Source organism: Danio rerio, chromosome 2, assembly GCF_049306965.1.
Source record: "Danio rerio strain Tuebingen ecotype United States chromosome 2, GRCz12tu, whole genome shotgun sequence".
Taxonomy (NCBI): Eukaryota; Metazoa; Chordata; class Actinopteri; order Cypriniformes; family Danionidae; genus Danio; species Danio rerio.
Window position 1 is genome coordinate 26,482,811 of NC_133177.1, and position 21,048 is coordinate 26,503,858.

Consider the following 21,048-nt stretch of genomic DNA (forward strand, 5'->3'; position numbering starts at 1 on the left):
GTTGAGGCTGAGAGCATTTCTTCTATCCCTTCTGCACTCCAGTTGCAGGTATTAAAATACTATGGGAGCATAGGTGAAATACAAGTGCCAATCTACGTACACATAATCATTGAAAACTAGTTTAAAAAATGTGACATGTCCAGTGTGCAATGAGATTTATTATGGAGCAGTTCTCTCAGGCAGCCGTTTGGTAACCATTATCAGATTGTTAAAAAAAAAGAGAAATAAGTAATTTGGAAAGATTAGATGATTGAGAGGTCAGATTTGACTGATGGCTGCAAATGTTTCCAGTTTATTGACTAAATACTGTTCATTATGAAGTCTTTTTCTTGATGCATTTAATTTGAATATTAATTTTGCTTTTCTGATAAAACTATGAAATATATGGTATTTTTATTGCGTTCACTGAAAAGTTGTTTACAAAGAACTTCAGTCATGTTTTGATAAGTTAAATATTTTTTAAGTTTGTATGATAAAATGTAGATGTGTTTTTTAGATGTTGAATGTAACTAGTTACAAAACTAGTTATTGTAATTGAATATCATATCTGCTGAAAAGGTCAAGTAAATGTCTATTTTGAATGTTAAGTTTATTTAACTACAGTTACTTGAATAATGAACTTGCCTTAAATACTGTAAATAAATGTATCAAATGAATATAAATCAATTGTACTTTTTTATACAGATACATTTCAAAGAGTTTTATTTTTCAACTAAAGAAGGTTACATTTATCAAGATGTTTACATGGTTAAGAAAAAATGGAAAATCGCTAAATGACAATAAAATCAGAGAAGGAGAGTAACTATGTTTACAGAATAAAAGAGTAAGTACAGTCTGTACAGAGATATGTTTGACAATAAACTATTTTATATAACTCAAGTTTACATGTGTCTGACAATGTTTAAGAACCATTCATTCATTCGTTTTCTTTTCGGCTTAGTGCCTTTATTAGTCAGGGGTCACCACAGCAGAATTAACCGCCAACTTATCCAGCATATGTTATACGCAGCGGATGCCCTTTCAGCCGCAACTCATCATGGGAAATCCACACACACTCATTCGCACATACACTATGGACAATTTAGCCTACCCAATTTACCTGTACCGCATGTCTTTGGACTGTGGGGGAAACTGGAGCACCCGGAGGAAACCCATGATAATGCAGGTAGAACATGCAAACTCCACACAGAAACGCCAACTGACCCGGCCGAGGCTCGAACCAGTGACCTTCTGGCTGTGAGGCAACAGCACTACCTACAGCACTACTGCGTCGCCATGTTTAAGAAACATTTATTAATGGATTTAATAAGACATTGATGACAATATATAATATGAATTATGTCTACTGTGAATTATTACATGTTTTGATTTAGTGGCCTTTTTTAAAGGTGCCCTATAATGAAAATTTGGGTATACCAAGGCATAATAAAATAATAAAAGATCAGTATATGGAAATGGACATACTGTGAACCTCAAGGTGCTTTCACATCTGCTGTTCGGTTCATTTGGTCTGAACCATGGGTAACAATACAAATGATACATTGTAGCATTTTCTGCCATTTTTTTAAGCTTTTCACACCACATCAATTGCTTTGGTTGGGACCTGTTGAAAAGAACCAAAATGCAGTCCTTTGACAAAATCCACACCACTCATTGGCCAGATGTTATTAAACGTATTTCTTAACCTGATTTTCAATTGGTTAAAATTATTATGCAGGAAAATGCCAATGGAACTGTTGCAAGTAAACAAGCAGAACCAACATGCCGCTTTTTACTATAGAGGGACGACTATGCTGGCTGATTGTATCCCTGATCATAGTATACTATATAGTTTGTATACATCACTTTAGACAAAACATACATTTCGAAAATGAAGCACGACTACAGCTGGAAAACAAGTCAGTTCAGGAGGGGGTGAAATAATTTAGCTAAACTGTGACATGGTCATCTTCTCGAAATATTACAGACAATTTATCAGGTAATGTTTTTCTCTCTGTTTAAAATTGTTGGTAAAGTGCTGTCAACAAATATTTTTCCTTTACATCCCATAGTGTACATCACATCGAATTACGGCAGCTGGATTAGTCCAAAAAGGCGCAGTACTTTATGCGCTTGGGTCTGTTCTAGTTCAGATCATGTTCTCACCACAAGCAAACTGCTCCAGGGTTTGTTTGAAAGTGTACCGAGACCACCTCTTCAATGAGGTCTCGATACGCATTTTTGGTCTGCTTGTAGTGGCCTCTCGAGTGCGATTGCTACATAATGCTTGCCCAAACGAACCACACCAAGAAGGAAAACAAACTCGATTGCGATTCAACCAAAATAAATAAGGCAGGTGTAAAAACACCCTCAGACACTGTTTTCTTGTTCTCATAGAAATTCCTTAAGTGTAAACCCAGGTGGACAACGATCCAATCAGAAAATAAAACTGTCATGAGACTCACAGGCCAAGCCCTCCTCATTTGCATGTAAGCCTACTTTATGTCAATCATCCGGACCTAATGAGTAGTAGTGTCATCAAGAGCACACCAACTCTTGAAGAGATACTATTGAACTGGTGTTCTGAGATCATAAAAATGCTAAGAGATAATTAATATAGCCTCAGATTGCATTTGATAATATTATAAGATGATTTGATAAGGTGTGTGTGTGTGTGTGTGTGTGTGTGTGTGTGTGTGTGTGTGTGTGTGTGTGTGTGTAGGACTTTTATTTTGAAAACGCGAACCCCAATTTGAACCCCAATCTGTGTTACTGGGCAACCACAGCACGAGGCATGTTCAAAATCGCTACAGAATGCAAAATGCAAGATTTAGAGATTGCACATTCATTAATCGCCACTTTGGAGAAGCAAAAGGTATGTTGAGTTAATTTTTTTTGTTAATTTATCATGTTTATTGTGACATTTATGTTTCAACAAAAACATGTAGATGCTTGCTGATTCGTGTCAAATCGCTCAACTGTCATGTTCATTGTTCCGTACGTTAAAGTTATGCAGAGGTTGGTACTCAGTCCTGGCTGTTTTCTACAACGCTATACATCTTTGTCCCTCTCTTTTGTCAAGTTTAATTACAATTTAGCCTTTATCCACAACAGATCTGGTGAGCAAAATAGGTTAACTTTACTCTGATTGTGTTTATGTGTCCGTGTACTGGACAATCATGCTGTGTGTGTGTGTGTGTGTGTGTGTGTGTCTGTGTGTGTAGGAGCCGCACTTATTAATATTCACGACATAAACCATATATTCTGATTCTATGGACTGATAAATAAGCATATTAAACCTTCTCTGGAGAAACCTACTATGTAGATATCAGAGAACAATTTAACTTATTAAACCTATGTCGTATATCATACCATTAAATATTACATTATTTTAATTAAACAGAAACCCAGATTTAAAGATTGAAGAGTTTAATTTATTTTGCCTATCCGTTGATATTTATAGGATTTTGGTCAAGTAGATTATAAAATCATTGCACCTCTCCCTCAAATTATTTTATTATTTTTATTGTTTCTTCATAAAGACTTATCTTCTGGGCAGAACTTCTCTCCATTTTTAGAGTTGCCAAACTGTAACAGCACAAAATGTTACCAATTTAAACAATAGAGGTGCACATTTGGTTTTTTAAAGACTAATTCACAGTTGATTTGACATGGAAAACAATTACAAAACAATGACTCACATTAATGTAATACATGGTAACTTTGGGGTGTTTGGGGGGTGTATTGGGTTTTATGTGGTCCAGTTTCACAGAAAATGCACTTGATCTAAGATCATTTCTTTTTGTTCATTCACACAGCCATATATTTTATTTAAGTTCATCAACACCCCGTAAAAGCCTGATATAAACATATGAAATCTGAATGGGATGTGTCATCTATACAGTCGTGGCCAACTGGCCAAAATTATGAATCACCTGACAAATCTTAAAATATTGATCTGTTTTTGATTTCATTTCATAATGTTTAACATGCAAAAGGTTGCTGTGAGCTCAACAAGTATCCACTTTTGTGCTCCGGTTTCCCCCACAGTCCAATGACATGCGTTATAGGTGAATTGAATAAGCTAAATTGGCCATAGTGTGTGTGTGTGTGTGTGTATATGTTTATGTCTGCATAAAACATATGCTGGATAAGTTGCCGGTTCATACCCCTGTGGCAAACCCTGATAAATAAAGGGACTAAGCCAAAAAGAAAATGAATGAAGGAATGAATGAACATTAGTGTTTTATTTGCTAAAACATGGTAACACACATACATTAATGCTTTAACATTATGTATCAACATTAGAATGCACCTAGATGTTAAAGTTTGAGGACAAACTTTTTGATGGCTTGAGAAAGCCTGTTTTAAATAGTTCATTTAGTTTGAAAAAGTATCAAGTTGGCTAAAAGAATGTTTAAGAGCCCTGCAGTCAACAATCATGTAACCTCTTTAAAGACTAACGCCCTATTCACACGGGGCATCAGCGTCAACGCTTCCCATTCACTTTGAATGGGTGACGTCAGGCGTTGCCGAACTGCATTGTGGATCCGTCGGCGCCGCTTCAGAAGCGTTCCTCGCTGCAGAAGTTGGGACCAGCTCAACTTTTCAAGCGCCGACGGAAGCGTCAGCCAATCAGATCGCTGTATGCAAATACACCAGCTCAGACAGTGGCCTATTGCTGACTGAATTTCATTGGCTGACGCTTCTATGACGATCGTTTCAGCTCCAACTTCAGACACGCCCTCTGTCAAGCTTTGACGCTGAAGCCCCGTGTGAATAGGGCGTAAAGGAAGACAGTAAAAGCTTTGAAGTTGATCCCTGTGCCTGTGGTTGGTAATAGTATGAATTAGCACGAGTCTAACAAATTAGTATGTTATCAGCATGAATTAGCTTGTTTCTAGCATAAATTTGCATGTTGCTTGCATGTTTGTATCATGAATTAGCATGTAGTTTACATGGTTACAGCATAAATTAGCATGTTTCTAACACAAAGTAGAATAGGTATTATTAGCATGATTTTTGTATGAATTAACATGTAACTAGCATTATTCTAGCATAAACTACCATGTTATTAGCATGTTTCTACCATTGATTAGCATGTTGTGCATGGTGACATGAGAAGGCCTATTTTAAGTAGTTTATTAAGTTTGAAAAAGTATCAAGTTAGCTAAAAATGTTTAAAATCCCTGCAGTCAACAATGTAACCACTTTAAAGACTGAAGCAAGTCAGTAGAAAGCTTTAACGTTGATCCCTGTGTCTGTGGTTGGTAATAGCATGATACCAGCATAAATTAGTTAAAGTTTGAGGTCAAACTTTATGGTGGCTTGAGAAAGCCTGTTTTAAGTAATTTATTTAGTTTGAAAAAGTATCAAGTTGGCTAAAAGAATGTTTACAATCCATGCAGTCAACAATGTAATCAATGTTTCTAGCACAAATTAGCATGGTATTAGCATGATCATTGTATGAATTAACATGTAACTAGCATTATTCTAGCATGAATTACCATGTTATTAGCATGTTTTTAACATTGATTCCCATGTTGTTAACATGATTCCGACATAATTAAACATGTTGTTAGCATGTTTTTAACATTGATTTCCATGTTGTTAACATAATTCCGACATAAATAAACATGTTGTTAGCATGGTTTAACATTGATCCCCATGTTGTTAACATGATTCCGACATAAATAAGCATGTTTAGCATAAATTAGCATGTTGCTAGCATGTTTTCTATTATGAATTAGCATGTTGTTAGCATGGTTCCAACATGATTTAGCATGTTTCTAACACAACTAAGCATGGTGTTAGCATGATTTTTGTATGAATAAAAGGCTGATTTATACTTCACCTCTTAATTTCATTTACACTGCGCACCTCTTAAAAAACGTAACTACACGTTGCAACGACACGTAGCGCAAGCTCTGTGATTTGTCGGCTTGTTAGCTCTGATGTGTGTGGGCGGGACCAAGAGCCACGAAAACGCGTTGGAGCAAGTGTTTACAAGTGTCAAGTCCTGTGAAGGAGGTCCAGGTGGAACGTTTTTTGTTTACCTTAAAATTGTTGCACGTCCACTGGTTCCCGCCTCAGAATAAGCGAGTTTTAGCTACTAGCTGTTAAGGTAGCATTTAGAAAAACATAACACTTACAAAGAAACACGACACAGAGGAATATGAAAACCTACTGCCAGCTAGTGTTTCGGAAGTGTTCGGAAGTTTTGTGCACAAGTAGAGGAAAAAGCGTGCAAGCAAAGAGATCCGCATGCTCTAGGCTATAACATAAATGCGATCTTGACTTGTAATACTGCAGTCACGACATTTGACATTGAAATAATAACGCCATAGATAGTTGGTAGATCTGTGTAAAAAAAAGGCCTGCTGCCACAGATGGAAAAAATCCTAGAAGAAACACTGCACTGTACTAAGTAAACTGTACTGTTAAAGCTACAGTTTATAAATTTTTACTGTAGCATTCTTACTGTTTGTTTATTATTAAAATGACGGCCATTTTAATTCATCTAAACATCACATTCAACATTTGTCAAACATTATCATTTTATCAAGGGAAAATTACATTAAGTTAAATAACTATCTTTTGTTTCCTTCGTTTTATCAAGTTAATACCCGATGTTTTCTAGAAGAAGCAACACATAAGAGAAGTGTCTCGTTTTTAAAGGTAACGACTTGAGTAAAGATCAAACTGCAATTCCAGCCAATGCTAGTTTAACTGAACCCCCACCCCATTTTCTCTCTCTCTCCCTGACTGTCTCCTTGCTAATGGGCTCCAGATGTGGAGGTTGATGGGGGTGAGCTGTGTGTCCACGGGGAGCCTCTGTCAGTGGGCTCGCGGCTGAGGAGGGACGTATGATCGGGGCTCGGGTCAGATCTGGACGACATCTGGAAGCACTTGGGGTCAGCGAGTCCCGGCTGTGAAAGGTAAGATGGACGCCTGGGCAGGGGGACGGAGGAGACAACATGAAACTTGTTTGTTCTTTCTTTTTTTTGTGGCTTCCTCACACATCTCTCACATGCAGAACTTTTTTGTTTTTTTATGAAATCAAAAGTGCGAATAAAGATATATACGCATAGCGTCCCATCTGAGAACATACTTACATGTTTTGTCATATGTTCATTCTTAGGTGTTTGGTTGATGTTGGCGTGAGGACAGTAATGATTCTGTCCAGGTTTTCGCATGTGTCATTAAAAATCCCTCCATCCAGAGACTCACTTTGTTAAGAAACCGTTCAAGGCCCATCGACCTTGATATAAATGGTTCAAAGAGGGTTATGTTAAAAAAAATGGTTTTAAAAAAACTGTCGAAATAGGAAATGGCTCCCTCTCCAAAGTGAACATCCCGTATATTGCAGGTCCTCAGAGGCTGGCTGTGTTTGGAAAGGGTTTGACTCATGAACTGCTTGGATCATAAAGATTCCGCCGTAAATTGGATGGAACGAGCCCAGCTTGTGGGGAGAAGCCACATTAAAGGCATCACAATTGGAATAATGACTGGAATTTTAATATAGATGCATCATTTAAGAAACAGCTCAGAGTTGGATTGTTGAAAAACACAATTCTTGTCCTTAACCACTAAAGGTCAAGCAATCAGGGATGGTCCAAATCCAGACTTATTGGATTGGATGAAAGAGGCCGAAGCCAACTGCTTTTGGAAAGCACAAGGCAGCCATTTGTTTGGTATCAAACAACATTGTCTTCTGACTAAAGTTATTCTCATTATTATCAGCGTTTATTTTTATTATTTGTGCTGCTTAATATTTTTTACAGAGGCTGTTATAATTTTTCTGTAATTTATATACAGTTGAAGTCAAAATTATTGGCCCCCTTTGAATTTGTTTCTTTCTTAAATATTTCCCAAATGATATTAAACAGAGCAAGGATATTTTCACAGTAATGTCTGATAATATTTTTTCTTCTGGAGAAATTATTATTTGTTTTATCTTGATAAGAATAAGAGCAGTTAAAAATTTTTATAAATTAATTTTAAGGAAATTTTTTAGCCCCTTTAAGCTATACTGTTGTTCGATAGTCTACAAACCATCGTTATACAATAACTTGCCTAATTAGCCTAACCTACCTAGTTAAACTAATTAACCTAGTTAAGCCTTTAAATGTGACTTTAAGCTGTATAGAAGTGTCTTGAAAAATATCTAGTCAAATATTATTTACTGTCATCATGGCAAATATAAAATAATATAGTTATTAGAAATGAGTAATTAAAATTATTATGTTTAAAAATATGTTGAAAAAATCTTTTCTCCGTTAAGCAGAAATTGGGGGAAAATAAACAGGGTGCTAATTTTTCAGGGGGGCTAATAATTCTGACTTCAACTGTACTTTTTAAAATGTCTAAATATTTTTGTATTTTAAAAAAAAACTTACAGGCCTCAAAAAGCATTGAAAACAACTGTAAGTGAATGACTTACTTTAAGTGAGAGTTAGACTGAAACAATAATCAAAATGGTAAAATAAAGAAAATGCACGTATAAATAGCCAAATAACAACTAATTTTATTAATACTACCAATAATAATTAATTTTCAGCCAATATCCTATGTGAAATTGATCATATTCCTAATGTTTTGACAAATTGAAGAAAAAGAAAAATAATTGTGCTTGAGAGTCTCAATCTGCGAAACATGACATAAACAAACCACTAGGCGATATTTAAAGAGCTGCATTACAGCGACGACAGCTGACAGATTTCTTTCATGGAGCTGAAAGACAGATGAAAAGAAAAACAACTCACCGGCTCCCCCTTCCTCCAATGGACTGTCTGTGAGGTCACCTGAGGTCACATGTAATCAGCCGACCAAGGGAGCCATCAGGTACATAAACAAGCCAGTGTCAGCCATTCAAAAACAGCTCGCGGCCACTTAAACTCAAACGATCGCTTCCTGTGCCATAAACAGACTGTTTTGAAAGTAAACATTCCCGTTCAACAAAAAAATTTACCAGCGTCGGCCCTTTAAAGAAACTAAAGTTCAGCGTGTGACACCAAAGTCTCCATCATCAGGTAATAAAATGGCAGAGGCTGTTTTTCAGAAATGATTCTGTCAGCCAAATTTTTTTTTTTCCTCTCTCTCTTCAACCTTTAAAACGTTTTCAAATCCAAAGCAAATATACACACACACTTTAATGGAGCGATAGCTGGCAGGGGAAGAACAACAGCACTTGAAGTGTTTGGATCACATTGTAAATGACCAGTTTGATTAGCTAAAATTTTGTCGTTTCCTTGCTTTTGTTTACCCTAGAAAAGAGGGAAGCTGAAAACGGGCGGAGGGGAAAAGAGCCGCAGGAATTTCTGCTAAACTTCTGACGAAGCCCCACAGGAGTCCTGACGAGAAGTTATTTTACAGTTTAAAGGTAGATGTTCACACTGAGAGGAAGAAAGAGCAGTTTCGCTTTGAAAAAGCTAATGCTACGTCTGCACACTTGTGTCTTAAACTCTCACTGCTCTTGGGTTTCTGAATGATTTCACCTGGCTTTTCTTCTGTTGCGTAATGGCACAGATTCAGAGGGCCAGTATTGTGGGAGGACGTGTTTCATCTAGTTTTAATCCAAAATGCCTCCTCCGAGGCTATACATACATACATAATGTATTAGGGTTTGATATCTAATATGTGCAACTACTTGCCAGCAACAGAACCATCTGCAAAATAAGAGACATATACTGCTATAGAGAAAAATTAAGAGGCCATATGAAAAATTTTATTTTTTCCAGAATAATTTGTGGTATTTGTGTTGGCGTAAAAACTAATTTTATGTTTTGTTCTGTAAACTACTGACACTTTTTCCCTAATAACCTTTAAATGTGAGAAACTGAAGTATGAGGTGATCCATTTAGGCTAAAGTGACATGCTGCAGGCATTCTCATCATAAAAATCTTCTTGATGTACTTTTTGTCACTCTTTTGGAAGACACTGTATTATAGATATCCTTAAGACTAACATGCTGATAATAAAATCTAAAAAAAAATCTTTTAATTTTACAAGGCCTTCAAGAACCCAAATTTTGAGTCACAACAAATAAAAACAGTTGTTGTTCTGAGAAGTTGTCATTTACTCACAACAAAAAGACGCTGTAAATTTTACTATTTGTATTTGAAATTTGGAAGAAATGCTATCAGACCTTTATAGCCACTCATACTTAATAAATGCTAAAAAATTTTCATGTGGTCTCATAATCTTTTTCTCTGTAATGGCTCTTAAAGTACTATGTTAATTTTGTGTATAAAAAAGTTCAGTAACACTTTACAATAAGGTTCATTAGTTAATGCATTTACTAGCATGAACAACACTTTAATTTATTAATCATAATTGAACATTTACTAATGCATTGTTAACATCCAAGTCCATGCTTGTTAACATTAGTTAATGCACCATGAGTTAACATGAACTAACAATGAACAACTGTATTTTCATTAACTAACGTTAACTAACATGAACATCTCGGACGCATATGCAACCAAAATTGGCAATTTCGAGCCCTGCAATTTCAAATTCAAGCAGGTTCAAGCCCTTTGTCTAAAATCAGTAAATGTATTGTTCATTGTTTGTTCATGTTATTAAATGCATTTATTAACATTAACTAATGAACCTTATTGTAAAGTGTGACCAAAAGTTCCTTGTCATTAACAGAACAACTCAAACAGAAGTAGCTTTCAAACCAAGCAGATTTTTTGTTGATCAACAATTTGTCTGCAAAATTTAATGTTTTCAAGGTTAGAAAAGTGCTTGGATTTTAGACAAAGGGCTTGAACCTGCTTGAATTTGAAATTGCAGGGCTCGAAATTGCCGATTTTGGTTGCATATGCGTCCGAGATTTAATCTATGCAAGTTCAAAATATATTTTGGATCATTTGTGTGAATGCATAAAATTTTTGCCATGCAACCAGTTTTTCTTGCAAAATGTTGACCGAATGCACTTATTTAGGAGACATTTACGCAGAATGCATATTTGCACCTAAAAAACACCAAACGCAGTGCTCAGGAATAGTTTAACTACTAAACTGTTACCATTTGACTGGTGGGACATTTGCATACAGTTACAACAGTACCTTAATCCTAACCTAAAGTAATATTGACAATAATAAAAAGTAATATTAATGAAAGCTTACAAACTAGGGTCTCCATATTTGGTGACTGATTTTCAAAACAATTAACATAGGACAAGTTCATTAATTTGCTGCAGGAATATTCTCAGACTCATAAAGTTTTCATTTGTTACATGAATTTTGAATAGCAATGCACATGAAATATCATGAACGACTGCTCATGTAAGTTTGGTACTACACCCAAATACAATCTGACTGTAAGCTCATTTTTTTAGATGTCAACTTTAGCTAGAAAGAGACCAAAATTAAAAAGATGCTTCATCCAATAACTGAACTTTTTTTTTTAAATTTGCAATTTTTGGGTGAACAATCCCAATAAATCTCTGCTCCAAAGTGTTCAAGAATTTAGGTTGAAATGTCATGATGTGTTTTTTTTAAATAGCACAATGGATTTAAATGTAAAAAGTACATCCAGCATATATAAACATAATTTACTGTGGTTGTTAGGTGCCGGAAAAGCATAAAAATGCACCTTGAAAGTCTTTGAAAAGTGCTGGAATTTGAAGTTGGAAAAGGTGTAAGAACCCTGTACATGTACCTTAACTCAAAGGAAAGTTCATCCAAAATCAATCATTTACTCACACTCAACTTGTTCCAGAAGTTTCTCTCTTCTGTTGAACACAAAATAATATATTTCATAGATTGTTGAGCCATTGACTCCTAAAGTAGTTTTTTGCAACCATGGATTCCAATTCCTAATGGTTTCTAACATTCTTCAAAGTATCATCTTCTGTGTTCAACAGGAGAAAACTGATATTTATTAAGAACTTTAACTACTTTAGGGTGAATAAATGGTGAGTAAATGTTCATTTTTCGGGTTATGCTGAATTCATGCTGAATAGTTCTCTGGCGTCCCACAAACTTTTTTAAGGACACTCTACCCCTGAAACTTGATGACATTACATTGCTAGGACATCTTTATTGCAAAGTAATGTTACATATTTATGCATATATTTAGAAAATATAATGGGGTATAATCAACAAAGCTCTGAATTCATCACTTACATACATGGCCAGAGTTCTGTATATGCCAAAATGAACCGATACCCCCTTGCATGTTTTTTAAACGGACAACAGTGAAGAGTGATTTTAGAGTCCAGTAACAGGAAAGCCAAATTTCACTCTGTTCCCAAATAACCAAAATATCCAAATCCCAATTTGTGGCCTCAGTGCGCATTTACGAGTTCCAATGAGAAATCAAGGGGAAATCCTAAAAACTCCCCAGATGTCCGCAAGATTGTAGTATATGGATTCCGCAGAGGTCATCAAATCCCTGTGGTCGGCAGGAGTCTCAAGAAAGAAATCTATAGTAAGCCACGATCTCCAAAAGGGTTGACCACGCTTACGCTGCCACAGTGAGTGTGAACAGGGAAAACTTTCCATTTTGTGCTGTCCAAAACTCAATTTTCCCACATGTCATTTCCCCACATACCAGGAACATGACGGTTCAATGTAAATCATTGGTTTTAGGAAAGCTTGGTGCCTTGGAGCTGTTCTCGTTTGCTTCTGTTCTTTGATGGATAAGAGTAAAACACATAGAGGAGGACAGAAAACGTTGTTTATGTCAATAGATTTGGGGCTGGGACATTGGGATTGTTCTGAGAGTCTTTGACAGCCCAGCTGCCCGCTTCAGTTGACAGTGGGTACCTGGTTCAGGCTGTATTCTTTGGCTTTCAGTCTCAGGTTGGCGATACTGTTGGCCATATTCATGCCCTGGGCTGTTGTGTTGTTGGCGCACGAGGGAGAATAAGTTGCCATGGCACTGTAATAAAGAGGACAGGCTGTCAAGATCAGATTTAACACTTTTTATTGATAGTAAATAATTAAATAATTTCGAACATAAGAAGCACATATTTGATATCTATTCCTATATCTATATACATATATGTATGTATGTATGTATGTATGTATGTATGTTTTCACAGGGAGACACCCTCTTTTTGGGGATTTTTTTTACATTAATGTAAGCAAAAATGTAAGAAGATTTGTATTTTTTTTATTTTTCGGTTGCTTTCAGAATGTGTACTTAAAGTGTACTTGCTTACATGGACTAAGGTTCATGGGTGCCCTACTGAAAAAAACAGCTTAAACCAACCTAGGCTGGTTTAACCTGGTCGACCAGGCTGGTTTTAGAGGGGTTTGGCCATTTCCAGGCTGGTTTCCAGCCATTTTCAGCCTGGTCTTAGCTAGTCAGGATGGAAGATGACCAGCTAAAACCAACTTGACCAGCCTATACAGGCTGGGAGCCCTGCCAAAACCAGCAATGTCCAGCTTAAACCAGGCTGGTCAAGCTGGTTTTAGCTGCATTTAGCTGGTCATTTTCCTGCCTGGCCAGCTGAAACCAGCCTGGAAATGGCCAAAACCCCTCTAAAACCAAGCTGGTCATCCAGCTAAAACCAGCCAACCAGAATATGCTGGTTTAAGCTAGATTTTTCAGCAGGGTGAGTTTAGGGATACATAAATAAATGATCAAATAAGATATAATAAATAGTTCTGGGCAAAGTTTAATTATGGTTAATTGTGATTAATCATATCTAAATAAAAAAAATGTTTTGACATAATATATATGTGTGTGTACTATGCATATGTATTACATATATAAATACACACATGCATAGACATGGGATGATAACCGGTTTCAAGATTTACCATGGTTTGTTAAACTCACGGTTTTAAAACTGCTAAAATGTTCTGTTATACTGTTTCAAGGTATATGAAAGTTGTTACCAGTATAAACTGCAGCAAATGAAAAACATCTGAAAAACTAATCACTTACACAACAACATCCTATAGACCAGGGGTTCCCAAACTTTTCAGCTCGCGACCCCTAAAACAACAATGTCAGCGACTCACGACCCCCAATATCCTCCGAGGTGGTTGTAAATATACAAATGCACACACACCAATAGACCCAAGTAGATTAGAATAAAAATAAAATATTGTAATTATAATAGTTTAATAAAAGGAAATAGATTTTTGGAAATCACCAAGTGACCCCTCCTGATTGTCCCGTGACCCCCGGGAACATATTTTAAAGCAGTAATAACTATACCATGAAACCGTGAGATTTTTATCCAAAGTTATCATACCATCTTTCATACCATCATACCATCTATCATGCAATTTTTTACCAGCCCATGCCTATCTGCATGCATATATTCGATTTTTTTTATATATATTTAGACATAATATTAATATGCACATGAAATAATTATCTAAATTATAATATATTTGTGACAAAACTGTTTTGTATAGTCGTGTATTATGTGTGTATCACATATACAGTGCTCAGCATATATAAGTACACCCTTCACAAATCTACCTTTTAAATTCATATTTTTAATAGGAAGCTATACAACATTATATTTGTGCATATACATTAGATAAGTCAGTACTGAAGCCAAATCTGGAGCTTATCTAACAAAATAACTTATGATAACTTACGGTCCAGAAACCAGGACACCAAAATTTATGTTATAGAAAATATTAAATACAAATTTAAAAAAAGAGGAAAAAGCAAGAGAAGCAAAAAAATGAAAAATATATTTGAAATTTTGGAGAATTAAATTTTTTTTTTTTTTGCAATATTTTGCTCTGAATTGAATTGTATTATCTTTCAATTTCTAAATTTGTATGGTGACTAAGGTATTCTTTTAATAAATATATGTTTAATAAATCTGTTTTGTTTAAATGCACCAAATAGCATTGCCTATATTCACTGAGAAATGGAAAAAAATTCATTTTCAAAATGGGGTGTATTCAATTATGCTGAGCACTGTACGTAATAGATATATATATTATTCACAGACATATGTCAAAACAAACTTTTATTTTGGATGTGATTAATCTTTGCCCAGAACTAATACAAAAGTATTTAGAAATTACTTTTTTTTTTTTACATTTCACTTATGTTTTTACTCAAGCAGTCTAAATCAGCTGTTTTACTAATTTATGGTTTTATATTGTAAGTTTAACAGAGCTTTATGATGATTTAAACAAATTTGTATTTGCACTTTTATGTAAAGCTGCTTTGCCACACATTGTGTAACACTTTACAATAAAGTCCCGTTAAATACCAGTAGTTAATGCATTAGGTGAAATTAAGAATAAGCAATACATTTGTTGTGTTTATTCATCAATGCATCTTCATTACGCATTAACAACATTTTTAATTCAGTAGTTTAGTATATGTTAAATTGAATGTGAACTAAAATTAATATAGTCTTTCTGTTCGTAGTTTATGTAAACTTATTGTTTACCAATATTAACAAATGAAATCTTACTGATAATTTTTCTCAGTTATTATATATACATTTTTATTTCAACCTTTGACAAGTTAATTTGTGTCATAAAATACTTTGCACATTTTTCGTTATGACATGAAATGTTATAAACATTTATTCACAAGTACATTGCATTCACATTTTAGTTAATATGCTAAAGTTGATGTCTAATATCATACATTTATGAATAACCTACAATATCCAGCACTACAAATATTCCCTCTGATGAAATAATGGTGAATTTAGGCAGTCATATAAAAAGTGTTGGATTTCCTACCTGTATGACGGTGAGCTTCCCCAGGACAGGTAGTCATTGGGTCTGGGTGCGGGTCGTGGGACAATGGGCTGCTCTACGGCTGTTACTTCTCCTGAGAAAGACTTGAGCAATGAAGCATTTTTACTTGCCAGCATCGCACGTTCATTTCGTCGAAACTTAGCCCGTCGATTTTGAAACCATACCTGGAAATTAAAGAAAGGTGTTGAGCTTGTCATGCATAGATGGAGATCTATCATGATGGAGACCATTAGAAAGGAGAAGGTCAAACACAGGCTAATACAAATCTCTAACCTGAACTCGTGCTTCAGTGAGGTTGACCCGTCGTGCCAAGTCCTCCCTGACGAAAGCATCGGGGTAATGCGTCCTCTCAAACACTCTCTCTAAGGCCTGCAGCTGACTGCTGTTGAACGTGGTTCTGTTTCGCCTCTGTTTACGCTTCTTCTTCTCCTCTGCGTTGAGCTGCTCGTCTGGAGGCGCACAAATAGTCAAATATTAATATGACGTGAATATCCAAATTATAATGTGGGTCAGATTCTTGCACTGTAAAAAGGCTGGCTTCCACACAGCCTGGATTTGTGTTGAGACTACATGAAGGAATTAAGCTAACTCGTTAATTTTTACAAATTTAAGTGGATTGAACCTAAAACAATTAAGTTGCCCCGAAAAAAAAAAACAAGAATTTTTTTGCTGCTCATTTTAAATAAGTATTTATTTTTACAATTCAGTAAATCCTAGTGAGACAGTGTTTGTGTAGGAAATTCAACCAAAAGAAACAGACATTTCTTAAAATGTCTCTGGGAGTGTTTAATAATTGTTTAATAGGCGATCAGAATTTGATTAAGGCAATTTAAATGTGTATATACATGTATATGCTGGGTTTCAACCAGAATTTGGGTAAATTATGAACAAACCCATACCACTGGGTTAAACATTTACACACACTACATTTATCCTTCTTTAAAATAAATGATACATAAAAATACTAAAGAAGGAAAAATTAAACAACACACAAAACAGCTTAGCTAATTATGCATACTATCATTTTCTAATCTAGTTATGGTCAGGCCATAATCATTTATAAGCATATCAACACAATTATAATTATAAGTAATTATCTATGTTCTGTCATGATGTTTCATGATTTTTATACAGAATTTTAGAGAGATTTTAACTTCGTGTTTATGATGTTTGCTGCTTTGGTCTGCAAAACAGATTTAATTTTAAAGATTTTTTTACATGTAGACTACAGAACAATAAATTATTAATGTGTAAATATTTTAGGTTCTCCAGTCTTATTTTTCTCTTGCATAAATTAAATTGCACCAAAAGAAATGGAACATAAAAGGACGAAATTATACAGTTATTTTTAATATACAGATTTTGTTAAATTGCCTGAAAAAAAGTTTAACAGTCTCTTATATAAATTGTCTTCTGTACTTTTGCTTCTTTATCCTACTTTTTCTTTCTATAGTTTGTGGCTGATTTAGAGGTAAATGCTAATTATAATATCTAGGCCTTTTTTTTTTTGGTGTAGGAAAAATGCAAATCGTTGTAGACTTGCTACTTTCTGGATGCATCAATCAGTTCTTAAATCGCCCCATAAAACCTCCCGGAGAGAAGTAGAGAGAAAACACCACAGTGACGAATTGATTCGCCCCAATTTCTCCAAGGCCGTAAAGTCGAGAAGTTGAAAGCAGAGGTTATCAGTACTGCAGGCCTAGAGCTTGAACAGGTCTACATTTGACAGCAAAAAACATTTAAACTTTATCGTCTTTTGCCAACTGATAGCCTATGCGCTTATAGGTCTATAAGGTGATCTTCAGTTCGGCTATATGGTTTCTCTCATTCATATTTTGAATGCAACACTTCAGCAGTCCTGTCTAAAATGTTGGCTAAATTATTTAACAAAATAACTAGGCAACATGAATAAACATATTAATGAAACACAGAGGCCTAAATGCATTCGCACGATGCTTAAAATCGTGTTGCTGAAGGCCTAGTTGTACTATTTAGTCCGACGGAAAACACGCTGTTATTATTTAGGCTAGGCCCCTTAAAATTAATTTCGTTTTAATTAGTATTTCGGTTGACGAAAAAATACCTTAAAAGTGAGCTTTTTAAAAATTCAAATCAACATAGTTTTAGTCAAATAAACAAGACTATTTGGTTTGATTCATGGTTGCATGATCACTTGTTTACAGCAATTTCCATAAAGTTTTAAATAGAGTAATACGATAGTAACTTTAGTACGATAGTAAATTATAGTTTTTTAAGTAATATATCTTTTAAAACGTAGTTGAACTATTTTTTCGAATCACATTCAGAAAGATAGCTGATGCATCCATTGCATTTTTGAGCATTCAAATGTTTTTACTATTATGCATTTTGCAGATGTTTTATTGTTTTCTATACTGAGAAGTAAATATTAAATAAATAGAAATTGGCCTACTGAAATTTAACAGACTCTCTCGACTTCCGTACATGCATTAGACTAGTAGGCCTACTAGAAGTCTGCAAAAGTAATATACTTTTAATTTTATTTAATAGATAAAGATATTTTATTTTAACAAGCTTGGATATCGAAGAATATATTTGCTACATTTTACGTTGGCTTATTTTTAAACGGCCTATTTTTAAACGTGTATACCGTTGGAATAGTCTATAACATTTTGAAACACTTCCATTAATTAAAGTAAATTGGTAAACAAACGCATATAGGGTAAACGAAGAAGAATGTGTTTTCATTCTCACTGTGTCCCTACAGAATAGTGCATGTCAAAAAAATGACCCTCATATTGGTGCATGTCATTGTCATGCATTTGCTAATGTGATAATCACATCTATTACTGCATGTGCTATCAACAATAGATAACAATCAATGTATATTAGCATGTACAAATTATTTGTAAATATATTTCCTTTTTTAGGAGATCCTAAATTGCCTGCGTAATTTAAGAAGTGGCTACACTTTTCCATTTTTCCCCTGTGTGACTTTTGAAGTTTAAATCTTCCTTTGCTATGAAAAAATATATAATTTGGAAAGCCCATTGACTATAATCCAGATTCTCCTTTTTTTTTTTTAAGGCTCGTATTTTGTTCTCCAGCACTTACTCTCCTGCTGTGTAGTGTCGCTCCCGCTGGTGAGTCCCGGAGACTCCAGCATACTCCTGCCCGCCTCCCCTGCGCTTTCCTCCGCTTGAGCTCCCACCATCTCCCGCGCCTCCTCCAGATCCAACAGGTGGCTCACGGAGAAGTTCTTTTTAGCCTGTAAATGATCCTGATTCGCGGTGATCGCAGTCTCCAGTCGGTTTGGTAGTGTGGCTTGTCTGTCCATTACATGAGCATAGCTGGAAGTCATGACGCAAATTGACGAAACCCAAGATATCCTCTACCTACAACCAACATGGGTTACGTTTCGACCATAAACAACCACTCTATACTCGACAAATTTATCGATTTCTGTTTTTACATCCGTAGATCGGCGTCTTGTGAATCCAAAAAAGGCGTATTTGCTAGCTCTCTTTTATTTGACAATCGCGCGTCTTCATGGGAAACTGCATCACAGAACAAACATCTCCAGTTCAAGAGCTCCAAAGTTTCCAAAGTTTTGCCGATGACTCCACTCTTAACTCTGCAGCAGAGACTTTCCCCTCTCATTCCCAGAGTGAGGGAATGAGTAAACTGGCGAGGAAGGTTTGATGGCACAGATGAAGGATTTACGCCCAATGGTAGGAGGCCGGACGAGCTTCTCTCAGCTTCTTTCTCCGGTACTTCAAACGGCGCACACTGGCGCTGAGGGGGGAGCCTGAGAGCCAAATACACGAAAATTTAAAGCCCTGGGGAAGGATGATACACATACAAGAAGTCCTAATTACGTGGCGATGTTTTTGTCTGTGTTTAAACGTTTAACGTCTATTTTTTCCACCTCCACTGAAATACGGAGTCTAATAATGACGTGATATAAATAATTACAGAATTTTAGAAATGCATTGAAAATGCGTTTCATGCATAAACTGTCTTAAATACAACTGCAAATATGATTAACGTATTTTAGAATTTGTTTAGCAGGCTATATCCTGTGTAGAATTATTGTTTTATAGGCATTATTGTTGTCATCTTTCACCCAACAAGTGAAATAAACATTTTAAGAAGGCAATTTTCGGAAAATGATCATAAAATATTTGAGAATTTTACTATAATTTTTTCACAGCTGTTTTCTTGTTTAAAAATGAATTTTAAAAATATAGAACATTTTTTATTATATGTAGGCCTAATTTTGTTGTTGTTTCTTTGAATATAATCAGTTTTAGAGGTCAAATTAACATTCAAAATTCTTCCACTATACTCACGCTGTGTTTTGTTGTAACATGAGAATAAAACCAGTAGGCCTACCAAGTATTAAATGGGTGAATGACGTAATCCATTTTGAACGTGATAAACATTGGATCATTTTAAGTAGGCTAACTGATTTCCTTTGCAATATAAGCTTATTTTATTTATTTCTCAATTTAATTGCTAGTACATACTTAAATGGCTTAATCGGAATTCTTGAATTCATTCATGCTATTATTATTATTATTATTATTATTTTGACTCATTTTAGTCTAGCAGTATATCTGGAACATTATTTGTCAGTAAATCTAGTTACGTTCAACAGTTGGCCAAGCATTTTTTGTTTTAAAAAGATGTCTAATAGATGTCTAAACAAAGTCGTCTTGGCTAAAACAAGACTAAATTTGGGTTGTCAGTGAAAATCTATCTAAACGTAATAATAGACCAAAAGACTATAACAGAAATGAATGACTACACATAAAAAGTCTGTTTAATCCGTCTAATTGACCACTATTTCGGCTATTCCAATTAGGTTTTCACTGACACAAGTTTAGCCTTGTTTTAGCCAGGCTGTGTACGTTTAGATGTCCATTAGACATCTATTAAACACAAAATTGTTTGCTGGGTGGGTTTAACTGAACATGCATTTTGTGTTTCCAAGCAGCATTCTTCAACTTCACTAAATCATGGTGTGGTGGAGAAAAGTTTGAATCAAGAAATAACGGCCTTGTTAAGCTCAAGTGATCCTAAGTAACACGAACCCTTAAAATGATCAAAGTCATAAACGCTGGCGTAGCTCTCATGAGTATCGTGCGTTCAGCACTGGTGTCAGCTCGTGATGTGACACTAAAATGTTGTTCTTTTTCAGTGGGTTTACAGAGCATTGCGTGCGTGCGCTTTTAAAGAGCCTCACGACAGGAGGGGATCGAGCTCCGCATGTGTCGCAATGACATGAGTTCAGGCTCCAGGCTGCCTGTGTGCCTCTGTCAGCCTCCGAGGTCTGGGAAAAGAACACTTGATGCCATCAAAGGGGCGCAGATTGAAT

At 35.4% G+C, this 21,048-nt stretch overlaps 1 protein-coding gene and 1 long non-coding RNA gene across 8 annotated transcripts in view; one reads left to right on the top strand and one right to left on the bottom strand.

Moving 5' to 3' along the window:
* Positions 1-2,743: 2,743 nt before the first annotated feature.
* Positions 2,744-21,048, top strand: part of LOC103910044 (uncharacterized) — a 55,145-nt gene continuing 36,840 nt past the window's right edge. For 4 of the 7 annotated variants that reach the window (XR_012391676.1, XR_012391682.1, XR_012391678.1 and 1 more), the window contains exons 1-4: positions 2,744-2,854; positions 6,599-6,657; positions 6,770-6,917; positions 9,250-9,361. This is a non-coding gene — a long non-coding RNA (uncharacterized lncRNA). The remainder of the gene's footprint in view (positions 2,855-6,598; positions 6,658-6,769; positions 6,918-9,249; positions 9,362-21,048) is intronic. The other 3 variants (XR_002455905.3, XR_012391666.1, XR_012391657.1) reach the window with 1 other exon arrangement.
* Positions 12,002-19,155, bottom strand: prrx1a (paired related homeobox 1a). Its single transcript, NM_214734.1, is given in 4 exon segments — positions 12,002-12,873; positions 15,672-15,853; positions 15,963-16,138; positions 18,783-19,155. Coding segments are annotated over 4 exon segments (738 nt in total). The 5' UTR covers positions 19,030-19,155; the 3' UTR covers positions 12,002-12,740.